Genomic DNA, 19,714 nt, shown 5'->3' with positions numbered 1-19,714 from the left:
AGACAAAATTTCAGCCTTGTCAAGCAGATGGAGGTGGTGGCTGCCCCATCCCTGGGAGTATTCAAGGCTGGGTTGGACAGGGCTTGGAGCAGCCTGGGACAGTGGAAGGTGTGGAAGAGCGTGGAACAATTCTTGAAGGTCCCCTCCAACCCAAAATATTCCATGATTTTTTTGGGGTAAAACTGTCTCCAAGGGGGTGCAGAGGAGCAGCTCAAGGGTGACCCCAGCCCTGGGAGGTGAGGGCACACCTGGAGTGCTGTGCCCAGCTCTGGCCCCTCAGCTTGGGAAGGACCTTGAGGGGCTGGAGCACATCCAGAGGGGACAGCGAGGCTGGAGAGGGGCTGGGAGCACAAACCCTGAGAGGAAGCCCTGAGGGAGCTGGGGGTGCTCAGCCTGGAGAAAAGGAGACTCAGGGCTGCCCCCATCACTCTCTGCAGCCCCTGAAAGGTGCCTGTGCTCAGCTGGGGCTGGGCTCTGTCTGCAGCAGCACTGACACAGCCAGAGCACACAGCCTCAGGCTGCACCAAGGGAAATACAGGCTGGAGATTGGGGAAAAGCTTTTACAGAAAGGGTGATAAAGTTCTGGCATGGCTGCCCAGGGAGGTGGTGGAGTCCCCATCCCTGGGTGTGTGTAACAAAGCCTGGATGTGGCACTGGGTGCCAGGGTTTGGGTGAGGGGTTGGGGCTGGGTTGGACTCGATGATCTTGAAGGTCTCTTCCAACCTGGTCATTGTGGGAATTCTGTGAGTTCTCCAGCTGTGCCAAGGGAAATACAGGAAATACAAAGCAAATCACTCTGAAAGAAACGGTTGATTTCAGATGAGTAAATAATGACTGATCATGCATATTGATTACTGTTTACATTTGTGTGACTGAGCTTCATGGCCCACAGTTTTCCATCAATTAGTGCCCACTTTTATTAAAAATATTAACTAGAATTATTAAAATTATTTATTTATTTTCTGTCTGGGAACATCTAGACTCTTGGCTAAGCAAGCATAAGTGAACAAGAACTTATAGTCTTGAATAACTTTCTAGTGCTGAGCAGTTGTAAACGTTGGAGGGAACAGTCAAAGTTCACCCTTGGATAGGGTTGGAGATTAGGAAAAAGTTTTTCTTGGAAAGAGTGATAAAGTTCTGGGATGGCTGCCCAGGGAGGTGGTGGAGTCCCCATCCCTGGGTGTGTTTAACAAAGCCTGGATGTGGCACTGGGTGAGGGGTTTGGGTGAGGGGTTGGGGCTGGGTTGGACTCGATGATCTTGGAGGTCTCTTCCAACCTGGGCATTCTTTAATTCTGTGCATGAGTTCTGTGAATTCTATGAGTTCTGTGAGTTCTGTGCAGCATTTGGGGGAGCCCCAGCTGTGTGGACTCAAGGCAGGGTGAGGAGCAGGAGCTTGGACAGCTCCCACAGTCCAGCTCTAGGTCATCCTTTATCACCCTTATTAGGAAGGATTTAATGCTCTAATGAATAGATTTTTAAGCTTCTACAGGCATAAATAACACATAGGGCAGATGGTAACGAGCCACAGCCATAAACTGAGTGCTGACCTGACAGACTTTGTGACTATTGTACCTTTAACAGCTGATTAAATACTTATTTAAACAGCTATTGATTATTTATGGCTCTGTTAGGGAGGATTTCAGAAATTTAAACCAGAGCCAGCTTTTCAAAGGTTTGGCAGGATTTCTGCAGTTTGAAATGACTTGTTTTAATTAAAAATTCAAAAAGAAGGCTCTTTGCAGCTGAAGGAGAACTGGGGGGAGCCGCTTGTGTCCCCAGTGTTTAGGCACAGCCCTGCCAGGGCTGACCAGCTTTTATTTTTTAATTTTTATTTTTTATTTTTAATGATATTATAGTTATTTTTTTATTTATTTATTTTAGTATAGAAGTTTTTTGTTTGATATTAATTTGAATTTTTAATTTTTTCATAGTTTTATGTGTTATTGGGAAAAAGAGGGGTTTTTATAGTTTATAAGAGGATTTTAGTTTTAAAATTAAGGTGGTTTTTTTGGGGAGGATTTAATTTTTTAATGTGTGCTTTATATAGAGGTGTGTTTTGGTTTTTAGTGGTTTTATAGCTTGCTAGTTATATTAAAAAGTTTTTATAATTTTTTAAAAATTTTAATGTTAAATTATGCTATTTTATTTTTTGGTTTTGTGAAATATATTATTTTTGGTTTTGTGATTTTTTTTATTTTATATATTTTGGTTTTGTGAAATATATTTATTTTTTTGTTTTGTGGAATACATCTATTTTTTTCATTTTGTGGATTTTTTCTTTTTGTTTTGTGAAATAAATTTTTATTGGTTTTGTGAAATAATTTTTTTTTTATATTATGGTTTTGTGGAATACATATTCTTTTAGTTTTGTGAAATAAATTTATTTTGTTTTGTGGAATATATGTATTTTGTATGTATTTTTTGGTTTTATGGAATATATATATATTGGTTTTGTGAGATGTATTTGATTTTGGTTTTGTGAAATACATATTTTTCTATTTTAAATATTTTGGTTTTGTGGAAGATATATATATATATATATATATATATATAGGTTTTGTGGAAGGTATATTTGTATCCCCAGATTTATAGCGCCATCACTGCAGAGCAGAGGGTTCAAGGAGCTGCCCCTGCCCTTGGCACAGAGGCAGCAGCGCAGGTGGCACCAGCCCAGTGCCAACCCCGGCTGCTCCCCGTGCGTCAGCGTGGGCAGGGCTGCAGCCACCCCCCTGCAGAGCCACATCTGCCAGGGCAGGCTGGATTAGTGCTGGCACCCTGCAGGACACGTGCCCTTCCCTTCCCTTCCCTTCCCTTCCCTTCCCTTCCCTTCCCTTCCCTTCCCTTCCCTTCCCTTCCCTTCCCTTCCCTTCCCTTCCCTTCCCTTCCCTTCCCTTCCCTTCCCTTCCCTTCCCTTCCCTTCCCTTCCCTTCCCTTCCCTTCCCTTCCCTTCCCTTCCCTTCCCTTCCCTTCCCTTCCCTTCCCTTCCCTTCCCTTCCCCTCCCTTCCCTTGCAGCACGGACAGACAGAACCCAGGACATCCCTCTGGTGCCCTGGAGGGCTCCAGTCCCTGCCAAGGGGCTCAGAGACCTTGGCACAGTCTCAACAACACCTGTGGCTTCAATTTTAACCCATGGAAACAATCACCAACTTTACACAAACCACAAGACTTTAAATAGAATAATAGTTATTTTGTGACAAGGTAGAAAAACAGAATTGAGGGTTTTTAGAATGGGGGATTTAGAAGCCAAGGTGGAGGGATTTGGGCGTGCCCTGTCCTCCTTTCTTCTTCTTGTCCTCCGTCTTCTGGGTGATGGTGGCACTTTTGGATTGGTTTACAGTAGAGACAAACTGTCTAACATAGGGGATAGGTATTGGAAAATTATTGTAAATAAAATACACCGAGTTTTTAGTATAAAAAGATAACACAGCCCTGAGGGGGTCCCCAGCAGGGGCTTGGTGCCACCTCCAGAGGACCAGGAGCTCAGGGGCTCCCTCTGGATGGGTGGGATGCTGATGGCCTCAAGCAGTGCCACAGGATGTTTAGATTGGATGTTGGGAACAATTTCCTCATGGAAAGGGTTGTGGAGCATTGGCACAGGCTGCCCAGGGCAGGGGTGGGGTCACCATCCCTGGAAGGGATCAAGAAACCTTGAGATGTGGCACTTGGGGCTGGGGTTTAGGTGCTGCTGGGTGGATGCTTGCACCTGATGATCTCAGAGGTCTTTTCCAACCTTACTGATTCCATGATGGATCCCTGGGAAGTGCTGGGAGAAATTCACAGGCCCTGTGGAAGCAGCCCCTTGTCAGACAGGAGGGGACAGCCCAGAGTGGCACTGGAAGGACCCAGGACCTGCTCTGCCTGCAGGGAAAGGATCCTCCCTTTCAGGGATGTGCCTGGTTGCGCTCACAGGGGAGCAGGGTTTGCAGAGGGACCCCACAGCTTCAGTCTGGCTCCTGCTGAGCTCATCTCCCCTTTCCAGCGTTCCCAGCTCTCAGCACAGCAAATATCCCCTAAAATACAGCCCTGGGCCTGCAGAACCAGTGTAATAATTGTGCCATCTTTGTCTGCCCTCTTTTTTAATAACTTCCCAGCCCTTTAACACTCATGTTTGGGAGGATTGAAGGTGTTTTCCCCAGAAAACCCAAGCACTGGTTTTTTTCCTCCCAGCTGATTGTGTTTATTGAAGCCCAGAGCAGTGAGCAGGATCTTCCTGAGCCTCCAGCTCTGTGTGCAGAACTTGCTGGGGACTCAGGAGTTATTGAAAAGAGTGCAGGGTTTGTGTTGGTTATTAAACCAAACTTCTGAGCTGGGCTCTCATGACTGGGGACTGGCTAGGAAATGGCTCAGGACTCTCAGGGAGGGCTGGCTGGAACTGGGGGTGGCCTATGGAGCTGGGCAGGGCAATCCCCTGTCTCAAAACTGCCTTTTTTCAGCTTGAAGGAAAAATTAAAAACAACCACCAAACAGGAGCAGGGTGCCCAGAGCAGCTGTGGCTGCCCCTGGATCCCTGGCAGTGCTCAAGGCCAGGCTGGACAGGGCTGGAGCAGCCTGGGACAGTGGAAGGTGTCCCTGCCATGGCAGGGGTGGCACTGGATGATTTTTCAGGTCTCTTCCAACCCAAGCATTCAGTGATCCTGTGATTCTCCTAAATCCCGGCTCAGAGCCAAGGGGAAGCCTGATGGCTGCCCAAAGTGAGATCCCCTCCCTGTGGGACAGCCAGGAGAATCTGGGGCAATGTTCCCTGCCCAGACCTTCCCTAAAACTTTCTGGCTGCTTGCAGGAAAGTGAAAATCACTCCTATGGTGCTGTGGTGGATTTTTGCTTTCCCATGTAATGCTGCTGATTCAGCCTTCAAGTTCTTAGAAACAGAATGGTTTGGGTTGGAAGAGACCTGAAAAATCATCTTATGGGCAGGGACACCTTCCCCTGTCCCAGGCTGCTCCCAGCCCTGTCCAGCCTGGCCTTGGGCACTGCCAGGGATCCAGGGGCAGCCACAGCTGCTCTGGGCACCCTGTGCCAGGGCCTGCCCACCTTCACAGGGAAAAATTTCTTCCCAATCCCTCTTTTAGTTCAAACCCATTCCCCTGTGTGCTGTCACAACAGACCCTACTCAGAGTTTTGCTTCCATTAAGTTCCAAAAATTTTCTGTGCTGCTCCCTTGCAAGTGGCAAGAAAGATGTTTGGGCATGAAAAGTTTGGGAAGAAAGCAGCAAGGGCAACCTCCATGAAGCAGTGGGGTCAGGGCTGGGCTTTGAGATTGTTAAAAACACCTGGACAAGGTGCACCTCACTCACATTGAAGCTCCACAAACTGGACCATCCATCCAGGTTGCTGGTGCTTTTTCCAATACCCCAAATTTGCCAAATTTTCCTCAAACCTGGCAGGGACCAGCTTTGTCCCTGTGCCCTGTGCTGGAGGTCCCTGCAGGATGTTTGCATTTGTCAAACCTCCAAGCTGGAAAAACCTGTGATGTTGTTCTGGGTGAAGATGTGGGCAGGGTAGAAGAACTCAGGGCAGAAATCCCAGTTTAGAAATCCTCATCTCCCCTCCTGTGAGCAAGCATGATGAGGGGGACAGAAGAGTGTGACCATGTTCACAGGGGTCCCAGGATGAGGAAAGAGACAAGGATCTGACTCCATGTTTCAGAAGGCTGATTTATTATTTTATCGCATATATTATATTAAAGCTATACTAAAAGAATAGAAGAAAGGATTTCATCAGAAGGCTAGCAAAGAATAGATAGAATAACAAATCATGATAACAAAGGCTTGTGGCTCAGCTCTCTGTCTGAGCCAGCTGACTGTGATTGGCCATTAATTATAAACATCCAACATGGGCCAATCACAGATGCACCTGTTGCATTCCACAGCAGCAGATAATCATTGTTTGCATTTTGTTCCTGAGGCCTCCCAGCTTCTCAGGAGGAAAAATCCTAAGGAAAGGATTTTCCATAAAAGATGTCTGTGACAGGAGAGCCAGGCTGCTGCTGTCACAGTGACACAAAGAGCTCCTGCAGGACACGGGGGCTGGGTTTGCTTTCTGCTCTTCCTTCTCCTGCTGTGACAGTTCCTCACTCCCCTGGGGTTTGCACCACCTGGCTCTCAATTACCCTCTAATCTGGGAAACGAGGCACTGAGAGCAGGGAGGGGACAGCTATCAGCACTCCAGTGCCAGCCTCGGGCTGTATTGCAGGATTTTTAAGGGATTCCTGCACGTGTGCAGCAGGGGGACAGTGTGTGACATTGCTGTCACAGGAAGAGAGGAGAAGCAGGGGCAGGGAGAGGAGTTTGCTGGCATCCATCCCCCTCCCTGCATGGAACAGGGGCATGTGCAGGTGGGCATGGCCTGTCCTGGGGTGTGGGAGCTCACTGGGACCCTGGAGTGATCCTCACCACCCTTAAAAATGGCCCAGGGGATCCCTGAATGTCTGGGGTGCAAAGCTCAGTTAATCCTGCTGCGTTTTCTTGTCACCTGGCAGTGGCACACAGGGTTCACAGGGATGAACCCCTGGGGAACCCTGGGCAGATGCCAGGCTCCAGGGCTGTGTGGAGGCTCAGGTGGCAGGGCTGGTGTCACAGGGTGCTGGAGAGCCCAGCCTGGGTGCAGGTGATGTCCCCAGCTGCTCCTGGGGTCACCATGGTGGGGCCTCAGTGCTGCCCAAGGGGATGGCACAGGCAGGAGGGAGGGAGGGCAGCAAGCAAGGAGAGGGAATGGAGTAGGTTTAGATTGGATATTTGGAATAAATTGTCCCCTGTGAGGGTGCCCAGAGCAGCTGTGACTGCCCCTGGATTCCTGGAAGTGCCCAAGGCCAGGCTGGACAGGGCTTGGAGCACCCTGGGACAGTGGAAGGTGTCCCTGACATGGCAAGGGTGGCACTGGATGGGCTTTATGGTCCCTTCTACCTCACCTCAAGTGATTCTGTGATGGATGGATGGATGGATGGATGGATGGATGGATGGATGGAAGGAAGGAAGGAAGGAAGGAAGGAAGGAAGGAAGGAAGGAAGGAAGGAAGGAAGGCAGGCTGGCTCCTGGCAATCTCATCCTTAAGTGTCTTTGGGAGTGCCACTGCAATATCTCTGGTGGTTTTGGTGAGGCTGGGGGCACAGCCCCTTCCACCCCAGATCTCTCCTGTCTGGAGCTCAGTTTCCCTTGCAGAAAACAGGGATAATCCTGATACTCTGTCCTGGATGTTGTCTGGGGTGCTGGAGGTGAAGAACCCCTTTACACCTTTGATAATTCATGTCCAAGTATTATTCCTTGTTGCCTTTTGTCTTTTTTCCATTTCTAGCTGATCTTGTGGCATTTGTGGGATGGGGGATGAAGGGTGAACTCAGAGCTGTGGAAATGCCCCTGCTGATGGCAGCAGTGGTTACTGGGATGTCCTGGAATTCCCAGGAACATGTGTGTGTGCTGTGTGGGTGTTTCTGACCCACAGAAACAAACACATCTGCTCTGACCCGAGCCCTGCTGGGTGTTCCAGGCTGGATGGAGAGGTCACTGCCCCCCAGCTGATGGCTCTGCTGGATCCCACCTGGACACACATTCCCTGCTGGAATGCAGGGACAGAGTATGAAATATTAACAGCCATGGTTCAAATGCCCTTTTGCAGTTGTTAGAGGAAGGAGGCCAGTAAGTGGTGCCAAGTGGGTGCTGTGTTAAAGAAGAAATCCCAGGGGTGATTGGGACTGAGTTGGGACAGAGCAGAAAGGGAGGCTGATTTCTGCAGGGGCTGCCTGGCTCGTGTGTGGCAGCAGCACAGCACCATGCACAGGCTGCAGGGCCCAGGGGGTTGTGAGACACCAGTGATGGGGCCCAAACCCTCTGAGCATTCTCCAGCCTTGGCCTTGCCTTGTCCCTGCTGCCTGCGTGGGCAGTGGTCCTGGAGAGCTCCATCTGCAGAGCCACCAGGTCCCCCTGCCCAGCCCTGCCAGCAGCGTGGCCATCACCCTGCCTGACCCTGCCCTGGCCATCTGGTGGCCCTGTCCCACCTCCCATCAGCCCAGGCACATCCCTGCACAGACCTGTGATTGTTAAATAACCCCACAATCTGGGATGTTCTGATTTATTGTACCGCTTCCCTGTCACACTCTGAAGTTTCTTTCCTGTTCCATAACACAAAATGCACTGCAGCAGTGAAGAGAGGAGCTGCTGTTTTTTGGCTCACAGATCACTGTGGCTCTGGCTCCCAGCTGAGCCTTTATTTCATTTTTAATTCTCCCAGTGGACACAGCAGAGCAAGAAGTTGGTGGGCTCTGCCCCCCCTGTGTCCCAAGGTGGCCCCAGGGCCACTGGAATTCAAGGGTGACAAGGTCTCTGAGATGACCCCAAGGTGTTAGAAAGTCTCTTTTTCCCAGCCAAAGAAGAAGATGGGATTCCTTGGCTCTGTTCTCAAGGTTGTTTATTTGCTCTTATCTAATACATTGTCTGTCTGTCCTGCTGAGATCTGTCTAGCAGGTTGGGTTAAGGCACACTGACCACCCTCAGGGCGGTGTTATCTTTTTATACTAAAAACTGGCTGTACTTTATTTACAATAATTTTCCAGTTCCTATCACCTATGTTAGACAGTCTGTCTCTCCTCTGAACCAATCCAGAAGTGCCACCATCACAGCAGAAGATGGAGGCTAAGAAGAAGGAGAAGAAGAACAGAACATGTCCAAGGATCCCAAGGAGGATCCTGTCCTGCCTGGCAGCCACGGGAAGGGGTTGGAGAGGCTCCCAGCTGCTGTGATGGTGATTTCCAGGCTAACAGTGACACCTCCTGTTTGCACAAAGTCCAGCCCAAAGCCTGGCATGCAGGAATGCAGTGCAGGTGCCAGCAGGAGCACGTGGGCTGATCACTGCTTACATCACTTTGTTTATATCCAGGAATCCCAAGTCCCCTTCAGGTGTGAGTGTGGCCTCACAGGGACAAACCCATCCCTGTGCATGGTGAGGGCTGGGCAGTGTTGGCAGAGGAAAGCCTGGAAAAGTGGGCATGAACTAAGGTGCTGGATGCAAACTGCTTCACAAAGAGTTCTTTGAATTGTGGTTTAGCATAGACAGGTAAAAACTTTGGTATGACAGCATTAAAGCTTTCACTTAGATGTGAAATGGATTTAAATCTTGGTTTCTCCCCTAAAAGCAACTTTAGAATCACAGAACACCCTGAGTTGGAAGGGACCCACAAGCATCATTGAAGTTCAGCTCCTTGCTTGTTATAATTTATGTCTTTATAATAAATTTCTTAATTACAATACACTATAAGCATTTCTTGGCCTATCAGCTTTAGCTTCTTCTGTCAAGTTTGAAGAATTTTCTACAAATCCATTTCCCACAAACATCCATCCCCTGAGGAGCCAAAATGGCTCCTGGCCCTGCATAGAACCAGCCAGGGGCCAGCCTGATCAATTGATTTCCAGAATCAAGAATTTAGATTGAACTGAAAATAGATTGAATTGAAAATAGATTGAATTTAGGATTGACTGTGCCAGTGGTCGCCCAACACCCAGGGGCTCCTAGAGATGGGATCTGACCAGCTGAAATTGAGGAGCTGCTTTCTCCACTGAGAGCTTTTCCCCCCACCCTTTTCTTTGTGAATTCCTCCTCACATCCTTCTTCCTCCCCACCTCTCCTTGCAGGCATCCAAGATGTCCTTGAAGGTGCAGACCAGCAACATCACCAACAAGAATGACCCCAAGTCCATCAACTCGCGGGTGTTCATCGGCAACCTGAACACGGCGGTGGTGAAGAAGTCGGATGTGGAGACCATCTTCTCCAAGTACGGCCGCGTGGTCGGCTGCTCCGTGCACAAGGGCTACGCCTTTGTGCAGTACTCCAACGAGCGGCACGCGCGCGCCGCCGTGCTGGGCGAGAATGGCCGCGTGCTGGCCGGCCAGAGCCTGGGTGAGTCACGGATGGAGCGAGGGAGGGATGGAGGGAGTGAAGGAGGGCCCTGGCCTGCTGCGGCCTGCAGCTCCAGGCTGGGCTGGGCTGGGCTTGGCCTTTATCTCCAGCAGCCCCTGTGAGGGCTGGGCTGGGCGCTGGGCTATGCTGTGGCCTTTTTCCCCAGTAGCCTGCTGGGTGGGCTCCGCTGTGTTTGTCCTGTGGCCATTTTCCCCAGTAGCCCCCTAGGCTGGCTGTCCTGTGGCCTTGTCCCCCAGTAGCCTGCTGGGTGAGGTGTCCTGTGGCCTTTCCCCCTAGCAGCCCCCTGGGTGGGCTGGTCAGTGGCCTTTTTCCCTGTAGCCCACTGTGTGGGCTGTGCTGTGGCCTTTTCCTCCAATAACCTACTGGGAAGGTTGTCCTGTGGCTACTTTTTCCCCAGTAGCCCACGAGAAGGGCTGTGCTGTGGCCTTTCCCCACAGTAAACTGCTGGGAGGGCCGTGCTGTGGCTGTGCTGTAGCCTTTTTCCCCAGTAGCCCAACAGGAGGGCTGTGCTGCGGCCATGTTCCCCATAGCCCCCTGGGCTGGCTGTCCTGTGGCCTTTTTCCCTAGCAGCCCTCTGGGTGGGGTGGGCTGTGCTGTGGCTGTCCTATGGCCTTTGTCTCCAGTAGCCCCCTGGATGGGCTGTGCTGTGGCCTTTTCCCCCATTTTTGGAAATGAAACTCAGGATAATTCCAATAAGGAGATAGTATTTTGGTGGTTGGGCTCTTTCTCCAAGCAGCTGACACGATGAGAGGATTGAATTCTGCTGGAATGCTGTTCTCCAGCCTGGTCAGACTGGGATGGTGGGTCTGCAGAGAGGGTCAGGGCTGACCCAGTGATAACCCAGCAGGGCCAGAGTGGCAAGGTAGGGTCAGCAGGATCCATGGCCAGGTACAGAGCTAGAGAACAGCATTGCAACAGCATCCCCAGGCTGCCAGCTTCCCTGTGGGATGGGATCAAAGGCATGTGTGACATTGTGGCCCAAAACCTCAGCTCTGGGCTGTGATTGGAGGAGCCAGACAGCAAAAGCAGAATTCTGGATCATCCCATGGCCTTGTCCTGGAACTGCTGGGGAAGAACAAGGGAGGGAAAGATTGCCTGGTATCAAAGACATGGACAGGACAAGGGGAATGGCTCCCACTGCCAGAGGACAGGGTTAGATGGGATATTGGGAAGGAATTGTTCCCTGTGAGGGTGCTGAGGCACTGGCATAGGGTGCCCAGAGCAGCTGTGGCTGCTCCTGGATCCCTGGCAGTGCCCAAGGCCAGGCTGGACAGGGCTGGGAGCACCCTGGGACAGTGGAAGGTGTCCCTGCCATGGCAGGGGATGGACTGAGATGGGCTTTAAGGACCCTTCCAACCCAACCCAGCTCATTCTGTGGTTTAGTGATTCCTTTCAGGAGCAGCCTCACCCTCAGCCTGTCAGGAGAGCAGATCTCCAGACCAGTAGATGTTAAATGAGAGAACTTCCCCCATGTCTGCACTGCTGTGGCATGAGAACCAACAAGCAAATCCCCCCAGCTGCAGCTTTGCTTTTTCAGATTGTTCTGAGGTGTCACCAGCTCCAAGCTGAGAACTGGAACTGGAGAGAGGATTTTTAATGAAAAATGGTGATTTCCAAGCCTGCTGCAGCAATGGGCACCCAGGAAAGCAATTTGCAGCCCATTCCCACCGTGCTGCTGGCACAGCCTGATGTGGGAATTTGTGCTGAGGCCATGCTGCTTCCTCTGAGGTTTATCCAGATACCAGAAACTTCTGCTCACTTCTCTCGGGCTCCAGAGAGTGGAGCTGCAGACCTGGCAGAGCTCAGCCTGCCAGGAACGCTTCCAGCCCAGATGTTGCCCACATGTGCAGCCTGAGATGGGATGGAGAGGGCCTGGGGGAGCCCAGGAGCTCCTTGTGGTGCTCCAGACAGAGGAGATGTGGCCAAGAGACAGGGAGTACCTGCTCACTTAGCTGAAGAGAGAGATGAAAGGTTTGCTGTGGAGAAAACCTCCTCTCAGAAAACCTCTGATCTCTGCTGGTCCCAAAGGCCTGGAATTCCAGAAGAAGGCAGAAGGAGTGTGTGATAGCTGGGTGTCCTGTTCATGTCCTGGACAAGATGCCAACTCAGCTGCCTTTGATCTGCCTGCCCCTCTTGACAGAGCCTGAAAGGCACCAAGGAGTTGCACAGCAAGGCCTGGGCAGTGGGAGTGTGTCCATGCCCTGCAGAGCTGTGTCCTGTGTGTGCAGCCTGTGCTCCTCCTGCTCAGCTCATGCAGCACTGCTGCAGCCTCCCTGTGCTCCTGCAGAGGATCTTCCAGGTTATACCCAAGTCAGCAAGATGTTCCTTTGGATCACTTTGTAGGCTCTGGATTTTGATGGGGTGTGGACTCAGCTGTCCACATTTCCTCATAAAATCCCTTCATAAAACATGAAAAACCAAAAGTTTTGAATGGCCTGATGTGCTCAAAGTTGGTTGGATGCCCCTTGAGGTGGAGGTAGCAGAAAGGAAAGCATCATTGAAGGAATTCCTCCCTGTGAGGGTGCTGAGGCCCTGGCACAGGGTGCCCAGAGCAGCTGGGGCTGCCCCTGGATCCCTGGCAGTGCCCAAGGCCAGGCTGGACAGGGCTGGGAGCACCCTGGGATGGTGGAAGGTGTCCCTGCCATGGCAGGGGTGGGATAGAATGGGATGGACTTTCAGGGAAGATTTCTTCCAACCCAAACCATGCTGGGGCCTTTTTTTCCCACCACCTCTCTGGTCCATCCCAAAGCTCCCGTGGGGCACTGGTCTCATGGAGCTGCAGGATGTGCCCATGGGTGGGACACTCTCAGCCTCTCGTTCTCTGGGAGGGATCAGGACCCTCAGGGCAGGTCAGGGCTCACCCCTGAGGACCAACACCTTCAGTGGGTGACCCAGCTGTGATGAATCTCCTGAACCCAGGCAGCCTTTTCCAGAAACACAGGGGTGGCTCCTCCCCTGTGAGATCAGTGGCCTCACACCAGCTGATGAAGAGGCTTCTTACCAACCCCATGGACTCAGCAGCTGCTCTTTTACTCCCTCACCTTCCACTACTTGGATTTTTGAAATATAAGAGGTTTTTACATAAATTCTCCTTTTTCTTTATTCCTGCCGTGTCTCACCTTCCACTACTTGGATTTTTAAAATATGAGGGTTTTTAATATAAATTCTCCTTTCTCTTTATCCCTGCCATATCTGAGGGCCATGGTTTCATAGTGGACTTGCCAGTGCTGGTCCACATGAGGAAATCCTGTCTTGCTCAGCTCAGATCTGACCTGCCCAGGGGTCTGGCACCTCTTCATGCACACAGGACCTGAAGAACCAGCAGGGTTTAGGGCTGATTGGGAAGGCAGTTGGGGCATTTGCCATCACTCACCTCTCTGAGTTCTGGCTCCACACCCAGTGTTGGATTGCCAGGCTCTCAGCAGCTCCATGGAATTGGCTGTGTCACTTTATTCTCACATCAGAAGCACGTTTGGCACCAAGGCCAAGGAGTGACAATCCCTCAGGGGATCAGAGGAGCTCATTCTCCCCTCCCCTGGCAGAAGATGCTGCCCCAAGATCAGCTCAGGCAGGGGCACCATGCAGAGTTTAACAGAGCCAGACCCACAGCAGTGCCCAGCTGGCAGTGCCCAGCATTCCTGGTTATTCCCAGAGGATCCAGGGGTGCATGCTCAGCAGTCAGCACCCTGCAGCAGGTCTGGATGTTGCCTTACCACCCGGAATTCTCCCAGGAAAGCTGTCCTGGGTCTGTGTGTGTGGACAGGACCATGTGCAGGGTGCTGACTGCTCAGGGAATGGTGAGTGGCTCTGGGAAGGAAAAGGAGGAGGTTTGCCAAATGCAGGGTTTGTTCACCTTCCTGTGGAACCCCAGCTGTGCCAGAGGCAGGTGGCAGTGGGTGGGGGAGCTCATTTCTCTGTGGCAGAGCTGTGTGCGTCACCCCAGCTCCCCGGGGGTGCAGATGGAGATGGGCAGGGATGTGCCATGTCACAGCTGCGTGTCCCTTCCTTGCAGACATCAACATGGCCGGGGAGCCCAAACCCAACAGACCCAAAGGGCTGAAGAGAGCAGCCTCTGCCTTGTACAGGTAGGTGTTCACCACAGTGTTGAGTCTGGGCTGGGGTTTGCCCTCCAGCACCCCCAACCCCTGCCCTGAGCTCCCTGCTGCCTGCCCCCAGCAGCCTGGGCATTGCTGCACACGCAGAACTGCTCACAGGGCTCCTTTCCCTGTCAGTGCCCCTGGGGCTGGACAATGCCTGTGGTGGTGTGGGAGATCTGCTGGGCATGGCCCCACCTGTGCAGGGGTTGGAGAAGGGTGGGCAGAGGAGGGGGAGCAAGAGGAGCAACCTCTGGAGCCAGGGAGCAGGAGTGGGCACAGAGGTGCTGGGTGGGGGGGAAAGAGGAGAAGGGAAGAAAGTGGGAAGCCCTTGAGGTGCCAAATGGAGGTGAACCAAGGAGGAAGTCCCAAGGGAGCCTGTTCTGAGGAGCACAGCCCAGGGATCAAGGGAACAGGAGGGGCAGGTGGGACATGGAGAGGTCTGTGGCACATGGGGTGTGTTACAGATGCCAGTGAGCCCTCAGCTCAAGAGAATTTACCATCATTTCCACAAGAGGTGAAGATTTTCATTTAAGCTTCAGACTCTGGAGTCGGGAATGCAGGAGAAACTCATTAAGTTCTTGCTTCTGGTTGCAGAAGGGGAAACTTAAAAGGTCTATCAGGAGTGCCCAAAACCAAATAACAAGGTCCTCAAATGTCTTTTATGTATAAATTGTCATGATTTTGATGCCAGTCTCATGGTGAGGAGACCAAGGGGCTGAGTAAGGAGTTGGAAGGTGTGAGGTTGCGAGGAAAAGACTAAAATCAGTATTGGGGCTATAGGTGGATGTAGCAAAAGGGGAAATCATGAGAGAACTGGAGATTTTTCCAGAAAAAGAAGAAAAAGGTGTGAGGGGCAAAGAGGACCTTGTGATTCAGACTCAGCCGCGTGGTCCTGCACTGGTGTGGTGTGGAATGGTAAATCCTGGTTGGAAAATGCAGCTCTGGCACAGCCAGACCCCCAGAGCCCCAGCAGCCTCCCACCACCCACAGGGCATCCCCAGATTCCTTGCAGGAGCCTCTCAGCCAAGCTCCCCCTGGGCAGCTTTCAGGCACATTTCTCTCCCCATCCTTTGGGCCCTCCTAAGATGTTGTCTTGGTTTGGAAAGCCAGGTGCCTGCTAAGGAAGGCAGGAGCCTCCCCTGAAATGGAGAATGTAAACCCTCCCCACCCCTCCAAATTGCTATAAATTTTAAATTAAGGGGCTCTCAGGCAAAAAATATGGGAGCAGGAAACTACAATTCTTTAATAGGGAAGAAAAAAATAAAATTATTAAATAAACAATGCAGTACACTAGAACAACACAGGCAGAGTCAGAACCCAACCTGACACCCTGTGGGTCAGGCTGTTGGCAGCAGTCCCATTGGAATTGTGGCTCAGCCCTCCTGCAGTGTCAGGGCTGGTTCTGCTGGAGCAGGGATCCTGTAGAGAAGGATGTATTCTTCTTCTAAAGATCCAGTGGAAGGAGAGGCAGCTGCTGTTCCTCTGGGGAATCCCGTGGAGAAGCCGTGCTGGTGTCTCAAAAACCTCTGGATTATATCTGGGTTGGAATGCTTGGCTCCTCCCTCTGGGCGGAGCATTTCACAATAGGATGCTGTAGTTCAGCCATGCAGGGACATTCAACAGCTGTTATCAGCAATGTCCCCTCCCAAGGGAGGTGTGAATGTGGTCACTCAGAGAGAGAGATAAGGCAAACTGCCTACTTGACAAAGATAATCTGCCATACAGATGGTAATGGAAAACATCTTGCATTGCAATCTTCAACAACGTGGCTCTCTGGGCTCCCAGGGGATTCCAGCTGAGGGGAGGGAGGTGGGAGCAGAGCTGACACCAATCCTGCAGTTCAGCTCCACTGTGGGCTGCTCACGTGGGGCTGGCGCCATCACACACATCATCTCCTTCCATACATCTTGCACTAATGAGCTTTTCATTTACTGCTCAGCCCTGCCTGCAGCACTAATCCCTTCCTCTGCAATGACCAATATTTCAGACTTCAGACTGCTGAGAGAGATGTTTGCTCCCTCCCACAAATATGGAAATGCTAAAATATGGGCCAGAGAACTGCACTGCTCCTGTTCCCAGCAATATTTCATCCCAAACTGGCTGTCAGATTAAAACTTTGCCATCTGGACTGGCAGAACTTAGGATATCTCCTGGAAAACAGGGATCCCAGGTTTGCAGCGAGCTGTGCTTACAGCTTCCCAAGCCACCATCAATTTTGCTAAATGTTAGACTTCAAAAAATCACAGCACAGTAATTTATAGAAGTGCTGTGTTAAACAGAGCAGAGGATTTTTCCAAAGGCTGGCTTTTGCTTTGCCTCATTCCAAGTCTGCATGGGAGGGTTGAGGGGAAGGCAAGGCAAGGAAAATTCCATTTTGAACATACAAGAAGCAGCATTTGTGACATTTTTACCTATCCACCAGCCTAGGTGGGTGTCCAGGTGTTAAACAGAAATCCTTGGGGGTTGTAGGCTCCCATCCACCTCCACCCAGGCTCGTGCCGCCATCCGTTTTCCCAGGTGTCTCCACACGAGGCACCTTCACTTCCTACAGAGCCTTGCTGCCATCACTGCTCTCCCCCATCTCTGGGGCTCCCTCCCTTTGTCACTCCCAGAGCATCCCTTTGCACAGGGCAGGTCCCTGGATGCTCCTGCCTGGCACCCTGGCCATCCCCACAGACCCTGCTGTCACTGTGTCCCCAGGGAGTCACTCACTGCCTCTCAAAATCTCCAAATCTCCCTTCTGACAACATTTTTTTTTTTTGTCTGCACGGCAAATGTCTGGACAGGATTTCCTGGGGCATTTGGGGCCACGTTCAGGTCAGTGCCAGAGATGCCACCCAGGGGCTGTCAGCTGGCTGGGAAGGGAATTTGGCTCTGCCAGTGCCACTCTGGGCTTTTGGAGGCACAAATCCCTGCCCTGCCCTGCAGAGCTGGGGCTAAAGCTGCTCCATGGCCACAAGGACAGAGAGGACAGCCCAAGCAAGAGCTGCTGGGTGTCTGTCTGCAGCTCAGTGGCCCCAGGAGGGGTGTCTGAAGTGGTGGCAGGGACAAAGCACTGCTGACTGATGTCACAGCCCATGAGCCCTGGCATCCATCCCCTGCTACACCCAGAGCTGGTGTCAGCCCCTCCCCAAACGCCCCTCCCAGGCCCTGCTGCTGGGGCAGTGACATCCCAGTGCCAAATGCACTTGGACAGGGCTGAGAGCAGCCCCGGGGCAGAGCGGGAGGTGAGCACTGATGTCCCAGCCTAGAGCAGCCCCAACACTTTGGGTTCATCCCACGTTCTTTATTTCCCCCTGCCCTGACTGTGTGCAGGAGGAAGGGATCTCACACAGCTCCACAAGATGTGTTTGATCAGTGCCACATTTTCCAAGCAGCTTTCCACTGCAGTAATGCCATGACAGAAGGGTGGGAGCTGAGCTGAGCTCACCATAGCACTCATGATCAGCAATACCAGGCAGGAATTAAAGCACAGATGCTCAAATGCACATTTGCTGTTCAGGTCCAGGCTCAGAAGTGGCCCCACAAATGTGGTGGAAAAGCAGCACATGCAAACAATCACCCCTCAGTTATCAACAGCTGCATTTTGAACCTGAGGCAGTGGAATGTTGGATTGCTAAAGGCCAGCAAAGCAGAGGCAATGCCTCTCAATCAGGAGGTGGAAGCAGGGTGTTCTTGAAGCCTTCCTGCTCTCCAGCCTTTCACTCTGGTTGTCCCTGCTTTATTCTGAAAGGGTGCAATGTCACCAGCTGATTGAAAAACAGCAAAAACTATTCCTGTACACAGACAGAGCTGCCAGGTAACTGAGGAATGATCCCTCGGCCTCAGGATGGTTTATCCTACATGCAGTGGAATTTTCAGGATCAATCACCCCTAAAAGCTCTCCCTTTCACCAGCTTTTGTCCTGGATTCATCCTGGCAGACCTGCCTTGTGCTCAAAGCCTGAGTGATACTGCTAGGGGATTCCAGGGGTGCTGCTAAAACCATCCAGCCCTGCCTCCCTGCATCATCTGTTAAGCTGTGAGTGACTGCTGAGTTAGAGCAGGGTCACACAGCCACAGGCTGCCCAAATCCCTCATTCCAGCCCCTGCCTTCCTTGAGGGCTGCCCCACGGTCAGCAGGGATCCAAGCAGCCCTGCAGAGGCTGGGTTCGTGTTTTGGGAGGTCAGGACCAGCTCTCTGGGATAATTGTGCCCCCATTTCCTTTTGAAAAAGTGGAAATGTCTCCAATCCCCTAAAGATCCAGGGCCAGGGCAGGAGAAGCCCTCACCCTTGGGGTGGTTTTGCACCCAGAGATGCTCTGGGGCCCCTGCCCTGCAGTGCAGGCATGGTGTGCCCCCCTCAGTCCCTCTGGGATGCCCTGCAGATGTGCCAGGGGTGATTCCCACCAGGAGAACACAGGCATGGCCAGCTCTGCTCCACATCCCATGGAAATGGGCAATAACACAGAGCAGTAACATCAACGGGGCTCATTGGCATTTCACCCAGCAGATTGACTGCTCTGGGAAAAGGCTTCACCTGGGCTCTTGGGCATCTCTGTCCTTCTCCAGCTCTTCTCCAGCCTTCTCCAGGTGGGATCTGCAGGTATCTGAGGCTGAGCTTCATCCCATTGGTGCTGGAGCCAAGCCCAGGAGCAGGGCAGAGGTGCCCAAACACCTGAGGGCAGGATCAGTGCTGGTGATGGAGGTGCCCACCCCACTCAGGGCTGGTCCCTTGTTCCCAGGTGCCAGGCTGTGCCCAGGGCAGTGCTGGCAGCAGCAGGGCACTGCTGTGTGCTGGGGCTGCAGCTCCTCTCCATCCCCACAGCCCCATGGAGCTGCCCCTGTGCTGATCCCACAGCTCTGCCAGGGAGCAAAGGCTTGGAGGAGAAGCTGGCTCTGACCAGGAGTGTAAATTGGGGTCAGGAAAAAGGAATTTGGGTGTCTCCGAATTTTGCCCAACACCTCCAAGCTTTGTATTCTTTATGAACAAATGCTCCAAAGCTGCCTCATGGTCTCCAAGCCAGAGAGAGCTGCCCAGCAGGAGCAGCTCCTCATGGAGGTGATGCCTCCGGGAGCTGGAACAGAGGCTGGATGGAGTTCAGAGCAATAAAGTGGAGATTTATTGAGGTGCCTTCAAAGGCCACACCCTGGCAGTACCTGGATGGCTCCAAGATGGGAACAAAAGAGAGCTTGGCCATGAGATCTCACATTTTTATAATTTTTAGTCCATTTGCATACAGGAGTTCACTGCCCAATTAATAGCTTCAAATGATGAAGTTTCATCCTCCTTGCTTGCTTGCCCACCCTCCTCTTCTCACATTGTTGATGCTTTGGGCCTGAAGTTTGAAGGGATTGTCCTTGAGTCTCCAGCTAGAATAGGATTGTTTGTGAAACGATCCCAGTAACATTAATATCAAGCTAAAAGCTGCACACCAAAACAGAACAGAAAAACTTAAACCAAAGGTATCAGTTTATCCCCATTCCTACAGGATTGTTTTGTCTCCACCACCCCATGAAAAGATCCCAGTAACGTTAATATAAAGCTAAAAGCTGCACACCAAAACAGAACAGAAAAAATTAAAACCCAAGGTATCAGAGAGAGTTTGTGCTGTGGATGAAGGCTCTGCTTCATCCCACTGGGAGCCCTGGAGCCACAGGCAAATCCCACTGGCTCTTGCCTGGGACTGGGGATAACACTGGCTGTGCTGGAGAGAGCCAGAAGCACTT

At 51.7% G+C, this 19,714-nt stretch overlaps 1 protein-coding gene across 5 annotated transcripts in view; it reads left to right on the top strand.

The window, feature by feature from the left end:
- The window catches only part of RALY (RALY heterogeneous nuclear ribonucleoprotein), a 136,615-nt gene that overhangs the window by 104,059 nt on the left and 12,842 nt on the right, over positions 1 to 19,714 (top strand). For all 5 annotated transcript variants that reach the window (XM_074553840.1, XM_074553838.1, XM_074553839.1 and 2 more), the window contains 2 exons: positions 9,624 to 9,888; positions 13,922 to 13,994. In XM_074553840.1, the coding sequence (XP_074409941.1) occupies positions 9,633 to 9,888; positions 13,922 to 13,994 (329 nt within the window). In that variant the 5' untranslated portion in view covers positions 9,624 to 9,632. Of the gene's footprint in view, positions 1 to 9,623; positions 9,889 to 13,921; positions 13,995 to 19,714 lie in introns of those variants that run through there.

Source organism: Zonotrichia albicollis, chromosome 17 (genome assembly GCF_047830755.1).
Source record: "Zonotrichia albicollis isolate bZonAlb1 chromosome 17, bZonAlb1.hap1, whole genome shotgun sequence".
Classification (NCBI taxonomy): Eukaryota; Metazoa; Chordata; class Aves; order Passeriformes; family Passerellidae; genus Zonotrichia; species Zonotrichia albicollis.
Note: the sequence above shows the minus strand (reverse complement) of the source record. Positions and strands in the feature narration are given on the sequence as shown.